Raw genomic sequence first — 12,178 nt, forward strand, 5'->3', positions numbered from 1 at the left:
TGTTCTGCAACGTCTTGGCTCTGAAAATACTGAATGCTCTGCACACTGTATGCTTTGCTAGGGCTGAATGTGCTGCACACTGTGTGCTCTGCAAATGATGGATGCACTGACACCAAATCTCAGTAAAATTGAACATTTCAGCCTAAAGTGGAATTTTCTGAAGCAACTCTGCACACTCGTTCTCTAATACAAATATTAAGGAAGAGTTCACACTAGTGTGATGCCAGACATTGCTTGTGATTCACACCGCATTGCTGTTCACATCATGTACGATGTCTGTGTGATGCGATTTCAGCCATACAAACTGCATGTCTGAAATCGCATTCGCACCAAAATGGTGCACAACCCTTTTTTTTTGGTTTGCACTGAAATCGGATTGCATGCGGTGTTAAAACGTATGCAATCCCACTCCTGCACCATTTTACAGTTTGCACTGCAATCTGTGAACCTATCTGGGGGTGTTGTTAACTTTACATTGACACCCACAGCAGTTCGTAGATCTCAGTGTGAACCACTGTGAGACTCAGGTGCGATGCGGGAACCCGCACTGGATTCGCAGGGTTCGTGCATCCCACTAGTGTGAAGCGTCACTAACTGCTTGCACTTCACCAAGATTCAGTTAATTGAAAACAATTTTGTTTGCATAATGTGAGCCACCTTGAGCACAAATGACAAAAGACCCCAAATCATATTAATAATAATAAATTAATATTCCTTGTGCTTTATTCGTTTTAATAAAGAAATCTGACTAATTTAAATGGCATCCCCATGCCTTTTATATACTTATCATCCCTAGCCCTCTGTGATGTTTATGGAGGAAAAAGAAATACCCAGTACCTCTAGGTATTGGAATCATGTCACTCTCCACTTCTTCCAACAAATCAGAGCTGAGTGCCTAAGTAGTGGCCAAGCACCAGCCACTATCGCTCTCTAGTGGGAGCAAGAGGAAACTCTGTGCAGAGCAAACTTAGTTCCTAGGTGAAAGAAGCAGAAGAGAAGTGGAGGATAGTATAAGCAGTGAGTGGTCAACATTTAAAGTATATCTAAAGCCAAAAACATTTTTTTTAATCTTGGACAGGATAGCAAATGATGAAACCCTGTTTTTTAAAAGTGTTGCGGCTGCAGTCGCCCAGCAAGGGGGGACATGTTTCCTTCTAAGGCGCAGGTAAAGAAAACCTGTCTGTATGAAGGGTCTGTGCTCTCTATGCCTTAGGCATTCCCATCCTGGGTGCTCTGGGTTTTCAGGTGAGTGAACAAATTGGTAAGAAAAGTCAGTACAAAAACAGCCAGCTGGTAGATCGATTGGTAGAGGTGCCCAATGTGTTTATACAATAGATAGGCATGATTCATCTGCTTTAGTAGAGCCCTGTTGTAATGAAATGTCCCACATTCCACTTGAGTTCTTTCATCATATACCGCTTCCTCCCAGTCTGAAAATAGATATCAAATATTCCAACCGCTTTCAACCACAAACAAGACAATACTCATTTGGTTGCAGAACATGGACTGTTTATTGAAAACACAGGTAAACAGGTAATACTCTGGACAATCGCCCCTTTGTATTCTGGGCGGGGTAGTATGTCCAATCAGCAGTGAGAGCTGTAGGAGGAATTCGCCCCCACCAATCTCACAGCTAATCTACATACACATCCCATAATATCCAAGGCAGACAGACACAATAGAACATTGGAATACAGCCACACCCAAAATGGCAGAGACCATCATGGCCTCCTTAATAATGTCATTTTGCATTACATAAAAGAATATGTACCTAAATACTTGCAGCTCCCTCAAATGCCAGGGCCCATAGCCGGTACGGTAGAGGCTAGCATTCAGTCCCGTCCAAAAGCCTCTGTCCCAGGTGAGTCACCTGTGTATAATGTAGAGCCTGGTATATGATGTACAGAGCCCGGTGTATTATGTAGAGCCAGGTATATGATGTAGAGCCTGGTATATGATGTACAGAGCCCTGTGTATAATGTAGAGCCTGCTTTATGATGTACAGAGCCCTGTGTATAATATATAGCCTGGTATATGTACAGAGCACTGTGTATAATGTAGAGCCTGGTAATGATGTACAGAGTCCGGTGTATAATGTACAGCCTGGTATATGATGTACAGAGCCCGGTATATAATATAGAGCCTGGTATATGATGTACAGAGCCCTGTGTATAATCTATAGCCTGGTATATGTACAGAGCCCGGTGTATAATGTACAGCCTGTTATATGATGTACAGAGCCTGGTGTATAATGTACAGCCTGGTATATGATGTACTACAGGGGACGGAGTGGGTGGATTCTATAAGGTGTGGAACTTATGAGAAGTGTGAGGGGTCAAAAAGGGTAGGTGGGGTCTGGCACCCCCCAATCTTAAAGGTTCGTGTATTTTCCCTGTAATGCATTAAGGTGAAAAAACACCTGTCTATGACCGGCCCCTCTTTATGTACCTGAACCCTTGAACTTGTCCCACAGGGACACGCGCTCTCTCTGCAAGGGGTTCTCGGCTCTTGATTGGATAGATTGATAGCAGCGTAGCCATTGGCTCCCCCTGCTGTCCATCAAATCCAATGAAGTGGGCGCCAGGGCTGAGTCCTGCATTTGGAATCTATGGATAACCCCAAGGGAGAGCACTTCTCCTAGGGGGTTATCTGGTTGGAGTCAAGCCATCAGACAGTTGCAAATCAGTGGTCTTGCTATCAGACAAATTTTTTTTGGTTGGATATAAAACACAGAAAAACTAAATATAACATAATGTATGTGTGATAGCTCTGTGTAATCATTTTATATATTACATCACCCTCTCTATACCATATTGTAAATGTTAGAGCGGGTGATGTATACATAAAATAATGATTACACAGAGCTGTCACACATACATTATGTTATATTTCGTTTTTCTGTGTTGAATATCCAAAAAAAATGGTCTGATAGCAAGACCACTGATTTGCAAAAGTCTGATGGCTTGACTCCAGTGTTATCTGATGTGGGGAGGAGCCGCCGGGGACCCCAGAAGAGGATGTTCGGGGCCACTGTGTGCAAGAGAGCTGCACAGTGGAGGCAAGTATGCCATGTTTATTTTTAAAAAAATGTCCATTTAAAACTTCACCAGCCGTCACTACTTACCTGTAGGTAAAAATCACCAAGCTCTACTTTAATGCAGGGTCTCTACACTTCTAAAAAGAAATAATAAAACCAGCAGCCAAAGAGGTGCTTCAAGTACGTCCAAGCATTATACATGTCAGATACAGCACCGAGCAGCACGCTTCTTTGCAAAATTCCAACAACCGTTTCTACAACAGCCAATGAACAGGCGCGCTCCATCAGCCAATCACTAAAGAAGAACAGCTTCCAATGAATGAGCTCGTTGCATGCGCTCCAGGAAGTAAAGGTGCGGCTTGTGTGTGTGAGTGTGTGCGGTGTGTAGAAGTCAGGGCAGTGCTGAGGATGACAGTGTGCATGCTATCACAGGGAGTAGTGTTCTCTTCTCATTGATTGTGTGTACATTCATACAAGGGCTTCCGTACAATAGGACAATATGAAGATAGCGAGCGCCCTGTTCAATGGCATATTGCTGCTAATAGTAGCCTTAGGGGTCAGAGATGTATTCTTCGCCTATGAGAGGAACAGGTGCAGCATGACTTATATGTTCGAGTATCCTGAGTATCAGGTAAGCTGCACTCACTCCATACATGTAGTAAACTAATGGGCGTGTGTGTGAGGGGGGGGGTGGGAAATGTTCTACATCATATTATCTTGTCTGGTCTATAATATTGGCTGCACTATAATACAGGAGAAAACAAATGTCTGCATGTTATGTGACATTGGGCTCCGTTCCCAAGGCAGTATCTTGCAACATCTGAGTATGTGGGAAGACAACCCACAGCGTTTTTCAATAATTTTTTTTTTTTTTTATTTATTTATTTTTTTTTTTTTCAGCGTTCACTAAAAAAAAAATAGCATGGCTTATTTTATGAAGTCCTGCGGTATTTTAGTAGTGAGCACATGCGCTAATTTAACACCTGTCAGCAGCCGGTGTATTTCTTAATGTTAAATAGTTAAGGAGCCGGCGGCCACCCACATCCTTAGCAACTGATAACTCGTAAGCTGTCAGTGGGGAAAAGAAATTGCCAGAATTTTAGAGAGAGCGAGAGATATGGATGTCGTATCATCCCAGCCCACTCAAATCCATACCAGGCACTTCGAGTCTGGTGTGGATTTTGAAGGGAACCCCCCATGCCATATACCAGACCCTTATCCGAGCATGCAGCCTGGCAGGTCAAGAAAGGAAGGGGATGAGCGATTGTCTCCCCCCCCCCCCCCGAGCCATAACAGGCCATGTGCCCTAAACGTTGGAGGGTGCTCTGCCCCCCCCCCCCACAAAGCATCTTGTCCTTTTCACGGGGTGCTTATCCGGGACCCCCCTATGTGAGTAGTGGGGCACATTTTGTGTGTGTGTGTGGCGGCCATAAACCGTTGCAGGGCAGCCTTGACTTAATGGGCTTACCGGTTACCTTCTCCTGGCCTGCTCTTCCACTTCTAGGGGTTCCCAGGGTTGATACCCAATGACTTGTACACTGACACAGATGGAGTCCTTTCAAAAGGGTTTTATTTTGCAGTAGAACTCTCAATTAACACAGTCTCTTAGGGAACAGAGGGCACAGGTGAAAAACTTGAGCACCTTGAACTGTAGGTCTAGCAAAGTCTCTATTTCCAACCAGAGAGTAGCCACTCGCAGCTGGATACTTCAAAGCTGAACAGATCTCTAGCCAGAGATCATGGCAGTCAGCACGTTGACTCGACTTGAACAAATAACTAAGTGTGAATAGGAACCTTTTTCCTCTGTACCTGGAACATCTCCCATCTCCTTTCTGGTACTAGAAAAGTGTGAATTCATCAATGTCCTTCTCAACTCAGTAACCAGGCACTTCTCAGAATGCCACTTGCCGGCCCTCCTCCGAAGAGTCCTCCCCCGGGTCACTTCCACGAGTTGCGGTGTCCCTCCAAGCCGAAAGCACACCCGGACACTTTGAATCATCCCTCAGTTACTGCGCCTCCGGCCCGCGGGTTCCGAGACTCGGGGACGGATCCCCACCCCAGACCAGGCAGGTCTATCAGGGGCCACTGACAGGAACATGTTGCGGGGGGTCTAACACCCCGTGATCGGGACATTTCACGGGGCTACCCCAGTCCTGGAACCAGACCAGACCATACGGGTCCCTCGAACAACTCCGGAACTCCGAACACGTGACCCACACCTGTTTAAGTACCCCCCCCAGACTCCTCAGCGGGCCCCAGCGCTCCCACTGATTGTCTCAGAGAAGGCCGATACCTAAACATCCAACCAGACTTGGTTCTAGCCTCTCATGTGCACCTCGCCGTCCACATGACCAGGCAGAACTTCCAAAGACAGCCTGGCCAGACGTGTTAAGGCCTATCTACACAACTAACCCTCAGAACCTTTACTTTTCTGAGGCCAAAAACTAAATTTACAGGCGTGTAACATTTGATCCCAAATGTCAAAAAGTGTGTGTGTGTGTGTGTGTGTGTGTGTTTGTTTTTTTTTTTTTTTTTTTTTTGACAAGACTTTTATTTAAAATGCCCGTCGCTCACACTGGGGACTCCCACAGTCTGCTAGCTCTTCCGTCTGACTGTTCTTAAATATCTAAGGGGTGGGGCCATCCGGTGACATCTCTGGATGAGCCTGCCCCCTTGTGAAGCCATCAACCCAGCATGCCCCTGGCTGATGATGTCACAAGGGAGTGGGATCACCCCTTGATGTCAACAGGTGGCCCCAATCCCTTGGTTATTTAAGAACAGTCAGACGGCAGGAGGCTTCATGAAAAACAAACCTTATTTCCCCATTTGTTGTCCTTTTTTTTTTTTATTTATTATTTTTATATATATATATTAATAATTTTATATTTTTCGGGTCGTCTGTTGAAGGAAGGTGTCATGATTTACTATGGATCTACACTGGGGGATATAAAAACAAAAAAACAAACTATAAATGTATAATAAAGGAATTGTCAAACTGTCTTAATGGTGTGTGTGTGTGTGTGGGGGGGGTGTTTATTTTGCCATGGGGATTCCCTTCAATATTGGTCTGGAATGGTTTCCAGGGGGGACCTCACAACTTTTTATTAATATTATTTTTTTTCCACTTGTATTGCTGGCAAATGGTGTTTGGGGGGGGGGGGGGGGGGAAACTTTTTTTTTTTTTTAGATGTCCGCAGGGAACAGGCTGATGACTCATTGGTTGTTAAGGATGCGGTGGCTGCCCGCTTCTTAACAAGCATGTTGTTTATTGGTTAAGGATGGCAACAGCTGCTGGTTCCTTAACCATCAGCCGCCATCGTACTGGGGGTTTTCGGCTCATTCCCGTGAGTCACCGTCATTGTACGGGAGCTCTATATTGTGGGTACATGCGTGCCCATCCACGGGGCAGCAAATCAGCAGTTGGGGCAGACTGTCCGCTGGCCACCCGCGATTGTTCTCCGCAGTGACAGAATGGGGATCTGCCTGTGTAAACTGATCTGTGTATTCCCCCAGGCAGCCCATCCCCCATACAGTTAGAAAACCCCTGCAGGGAACACGCTTAAACCATTTAAACCCTTGATCATCCCTGATGTTAACCCCTTCGCTGTCAGTGTCATTAGTACAATAACCGTGCATATTTATTGTACATCGCATGACACAGAGCCACAGTATTTACTGAATTGGTTATATAGGCAACTTTTTAGGTGATGGACACTGGCACACCCTAAGACAGGAAGTCCACTCCCTATATAACCCCTCCCCTTTCTAGGAGTACCTCAGTTTTTCGCCAGTGTCTGAGGTGTTTGGTCACGAGGAAGGATGTGCTGTGCTGAACTCTGCTGGAGCTATGCCACCGGATCCATTCAAAGTGTCTTTTCCAGGCCGAATTGAATAGTACCCGAGCCTCGTGTCAGCAGAAACAAGGTTCTGCCTGTAATGGTTCTCTTTTTAGAGCGCTGGACCCTGGGATCCAGTGTTTGGTTTTCTTCAGCCATATTTTCCTGGTGGGGTGCTCTACAGGCCCAGGAGCGTGCATCCCCCGATAACAAGGGGCCCTGGTTCCTGAAGGTTTTTTTAACAGAGCCCACCGTGAGTCGTGAAGATTAGGTCTGTTTGGTTTACCACAGAACCCTTCAGCCAGATAATGTAAAGGAGATTCCTAAGGAATTTTTGTGGGGTTTCTCCTTCTCACCGCGGCTCTCCATCCACCTGCCCATCTCTCTCCTCTACCCCAGCCTCCCCCTCCACATGCGGCCCGATCGGAGCCCCTGCTCGCGTGGGAAACCGGTCCCCCTTCTTTATTAAAAATAAATTAATAAATAAAAAATCAGGTCGGCGTGGTTCAATGCTCACAGCGTGGGCTATGCATAGCTATGTAGGTGCACACAGCTAAAGGAGGGACACAGAGCAGATGGATGGAACGTGTGTGTGACACAGGCATTCCCAGGTGCGTTTACATCAGACTGAGCCTTGATGGCAACGGCAGTTGCTGAACTATTTTGCTCAGCAGTGGGTGCATTTGTGCTCTGCACTATAGGCAGAAGGGGCGGTGCAAATACCCTGAAAAAAAATAGGGGCTCAAAGGGTTCTACCTCAGGCTCTGTTGACCCCCCCCCCCCCTGCAATGTCATCTGCCTCTGAAAGACTTATGGAGGCTGGTCTGAGTGAGCCACCAGGGTTAGGGGCTGCAACTGCTTCTGGCATTTCAGCCCCTGTATATATTATATTACTGTATATAATTACTATTACTTGCTTTTTTTTCCTCAGCCATGAGTGGATTGGAGGAAAGATTAGTGGCCTTAATCTCATCTTCACAAAGTGGAAAACGCATTGGGTCCCCTTCTACCACCCAGGACCCTCAAACAGGAACTCTGGGGAAGGGGAGACTAATTCCCCCTCAGGGTATTGGGAAGAGACTGATGACTCCTCTTCTGAGGCATCAAGTGGGGAAGGACCCTCTTCAGCTTCACAGGCTGAGAAATTGCTGGTGCATTCTCTTACTGAAATGGTCTACTCCACATTTAAGTTACCCGTAACAGTCGGTTGAAAAGCCCACTTCTTTGGGTTCACTGAAGCCTCCTCAAGCTGTGCATACTTTTCCTGTTCATTCATTGCTGGGGAAAAGCTTATTTCTTCTGAGTGGGATCACCCAGATAAACACTTTTCTTTTATTTTTAATTTTTTTGTTCCCTCCTAAAGTTTTCAACACTTTTATCCTATGGAGGAAAAATTTACAAAGATGTGGGGTATACCAGAAATTGATACTGCTATATCCTCTGTACATAAAAGTTTGATTTGTCCTGTTAATGCTCAAATGCTTAGGGATCCAACCGATAAAAAGTTGGAATTTCTGTTTAAACATTTTTTTTTTTCCTTGGCAGGTTCAGTAGCTCAACCTGCAGTGGCAGCAATTGTGGTATGTCAATCCTCGAGAGACCACTTGAAACAGGTGCTCAAGGTTTTCCCTGAACAGCAGGCCCAAGGAGTTAGCCGAGCTGCCAGCGGCTTTGTATTTTGCAGTTGACTCAGAGATTCTATCCTTCAGATCTCGCCTTACGCTTGGGTTGGTGCATATACGTAGCATCTTATGGTTGAAAATTTGGTCAGTTGAAGTGCCGTGCAAAAATCTCCTGGCTGGTTTTCCCTTTTGTGGTGTAAGGCTGTTTGGGAATGATTTGGACAATTATATCCAAAAGATTTCAACTTGGGAAAAGTACCCTTTTGCCAGCGAAGAAAAGGAGTAAACGTCCCTCATTTAAACTTGCTTTTTCTCCAGTGTCAGGGGAATATGCCTCCACCGTCAGGTTCAAGAGGTAAAAACCCCAGGGACAAAAGAAGTTCTGGGGGAGGAAACCTACAAGACAATGCTAAAGCCTCTTTATGAAGGGGTACCCCCGCTCGTTTGAGGTGGGGGGGGGGGAGACTGCTACAGTTCTCAAAGGTCTGGCAGGAGGATTTTCATGACAGATGGGTGGTCTCCACAATAACTATAGGTTACAAACTAGAGTTTCGAGAATTCCCATCTCCTCATTTCCTCAGATCAAATGTCCTCAAAGGCCCAGAGAAAGTCTCTCCTTCAAGCGTTAGACCGACTTTTATCGTAAAAAGTGATCATAGTGGTTCCCATGGAAGAGCAGGATTTGTGGTTTTAGTCAAACCTTTTTACCGTGCCAAAACCAAATGTAGATGTCGGACCCATTCTAGATCTCAAAGATCTAAACCGGTTCTTAAAAATTCGAACTTTACGCATGGAATCTATCTGCTCAGTAGTCTCCAACCTACAAGGAGGAGAACTTCTGGCATCAAGTATGCTTACCTGCATGTACCTATTTTTCCTGCTCATCAGAAATATCCTGTCTGCCTGGAATAAGTCCAGACGCTAGATTTTCCAATGCTTTTGTCGCCAATAGTGGGTTAGAGCCTCAGTTGGTGGTTGGTACTAGGGCTGCAACTAACAATCATTTTCATAATCTATTAGGGTTTTCTTTTTTTTTTTTTTTTTTTTTTTTTTTAATAGTGGGGTCAAATCGACATTTGTTTTCAACCACAGTGACAGGAAAATTTAGAAATAGAAAACTTCTTGGTCAAAGGAATTTTTAGACAGTGTGTGTGGTTTTCGTTCAGAAATTAACATTCTGTTTTAAAATGAATGTAAAAGCAATTGAAATTTTTAAACCACATTCTTTCACTCGGGGAATGTATGAATATTCTCATCTGAAAATTGATCCGTGTGGCCAGCATAAGGTTCAGTGCACACCTATGCAGTTTGCTTTTGATCTGTTTCTGCTGTGCTTTGTTCTGTGCGTGTTTTGTTTTTTGCAAATGTGATTTTGCTGCGATTTGAGTGTTTTGTTTTTTGTGAAAAAAAGTCCTTGACCCTTTCCAAATACGCAGCTTCTAAAAAAAGCATAGATGTGAACATGCGTTTCTGTAAAAAACGCATAGATATGAACCAGGCCTAAGACATTTAGTAAATGAATGGGGTTAAAAAAACTAAAATGAACCCTTTTTATAGTACAAAGAGCAAATCACTGCTGTAAGGGGTTATTTTCTTTACTGTGGAACAGTGAAAGTAATATTTACAGTAGCGATTTGCTTTTTGTACTATAAAGGGCTAATTAGATTTTTATTTTTTTAACCCCATTATGTTACTGACTGATCGAGTATGAAAACAGTAATCGATTAGCTATCGATTTTTTTATTTGTTTTCGACCCTAGTTGGTACCCGGGAAAATCCATCTTACCAGTTACCTGGAAGGTGGTAAAAACAGATGCCAGCCTTTCGGGTTGGGGAGCAGTTCTGGAAGAGACAACTGTCCAAGGGAACTGGTCCAAATCCGAGAGGACCTTACCCATCAACATCTAGAGATTTGGACAGTGTACCTAGCCCTAAAGGCCTGGACATTCAGGTTGCAGAGTTGTCCTGTCAGGATCCAATCTAACAATGCCACATAGGGGTGCAACAGACCGCCACAGATCCGTGATCCAAACGGGTCACCCTGTTCAGATCGGCACACCCTGCGATCCGCGGAGCACTCTGCTGCCTCGGCCTTTGAAAAGCTCCGGAGCAGCGGCCATCTTTGTACACCCGGCGGGCATTTACAATGTGATTGCTCCGTCAAATGACATGTCGGTTTCTCTCTCCCCTCTGTGTACTGCTCTGTACAGTGGAGAGGAGAGATCGGATGGCAGCAGCGATGTGGGCTGGATCTGTAGTACCCACAGCGCTGCTCTGTGACAATTGCAGTCACAGCCATCCCTTCATGCTCCACCATTATTACGGTGGGGGAGATGATGTGGATATTGCAGTGGGGACTATATGGTGGTGTAATTTTCACAGGTCTTTACAAATTCAACTATTTGCTGATCCGTGTGTGTATATATATATGTGTGTGTGTGTGTATATGTGTGTGTGTATATGTGTGTGTATATGTGTGTGTGTGTGTATATGTGTGTGTGTGTATATGTGTGTGTGTGTGTATATGTGTGTGTATATGTATATGTATATGTATATGTATATGTATATGTATATATATATATATAATATGCACCAAAACAAAAAGGGTATATTTTAAAACCGGCCTATCATATACCTCTCTGCGCCAAACTAAGACCTTCACACACTCCCTCAATATATATATATATGTATATGCACCAATCTATATGGTGCACCCACATATATAAAAACAAAGATTTTACTATATGCAGATGCCTGCAATAATAATACTTATAAAACCACAGTAAACTAAATAATGACTGCTAAGTATATTAAAACCTAACAGTCCGGACAAAAATAGCAGCCGTTAAAAAATTAACATACAAATACATAAAAAAGTAATACAAACAATTCATCAAGATAAATCTGAGAATATCCGCATTAAAACAGCGCTCTGTAGAAAGTCCTTTACAGAAATAGCAATGTACGAGCAATCACTAAAAAGTTCTTAATGTGCAGATAAGGTGTCTATAGTGATCTAATCAGCATTGCACGGTGATCAAAGTGCTGTCGACCTTTCTTCCACCATAAACCGGGAGTGCGTCACCACATGCGATGCGTACCCCCTAGGGGGTTAAACTCACCAGACACTGCTGAAAACACAAGCCTTAAGGAGTAGTCACTTCCTTGAGTATGGTAATATATCACCTTAGCGTTGCAGTTCCAAACAGTCCTCCAAGTTTGTCATAAAAATAAAACAAAGTGTGCACATAGCATAATACTGTTTTATTTTTTAAAAGGTTCGCACAAAATAATAAAATCACCCATTTAAATATCTGCGTACATTGTTTAAAACATCATCAGCATTTCAAAATTGTGTACTTCACCGATTATTCAGATCCCCGAGCCATCCACAAGTGTTCCTCTGTGTACACTGTGCATCACTTCCTGGTCTGTGGTCAGCGGTGGAGCGCACACCTCACTTCCGGTAGCGTCGTGTAGGCCACGCCCTGACGCGTTTCGTCACTTCCGACTTCAACAGAGGGCGTCTGTTGAAGTCGGAAGTGACGAAACGCGTCAGGGCGTGGCCTACACGACGCTACCGGAAGTGAGGTGTGCGCTCCACCGCTGACCACAGACCAGGAAGTGATGCACAGTGTACACAGAGGAACACTTGTGGATGGCTCGGGGATCTGAATAATCGG

General features: G+C 44.5%; 1 protein-coding gene across 2 annotated transcripts in view; it reads left to right on the top strand.

The window, feature by feature from the left end:
* The first annotated feature begins 3,399 nt into the window (after positions 1–3,399).
* The window catches only part of PGAP1 (post-GPI attachment to proteins inositol deacylase 1), a 484,659-nt gene continuing 475,880 nt past the window's right edge, over positions 3,400–12,178 (top strand). For both annotated transcript variants that reach the window (XM_077448710.1, XM_077448711.1), the window contains exon 1: positions 3,400–3,668. In XM_077448710.1, coding sequence (XP_077304836.1) covers positions 3,537–3,668 — 132 coding nt within the window. In that variant the 5' untranslated portion in view covers positions 3,400–3,536. The remainder of the gene's footprint in view (positions 3,669–12,178) is intronic.

Source organism: Lithobates pipiens, unplaced genomic scaffold (genome assembly GCF_037356315.1).
Source record: "Lithobates pipiens isolate NorthernLeopardFrog02 unplaced genomic scaffold, aLitPip1_a1.2 Scaffold_22, whole genome shotgun sequence".
NCBI classification, from domain to species: Eukaryota; Metazoa; Chordata; class Amphibia; order Anura; family Ranidae; genus Lithobates; species Lithobates pipiens.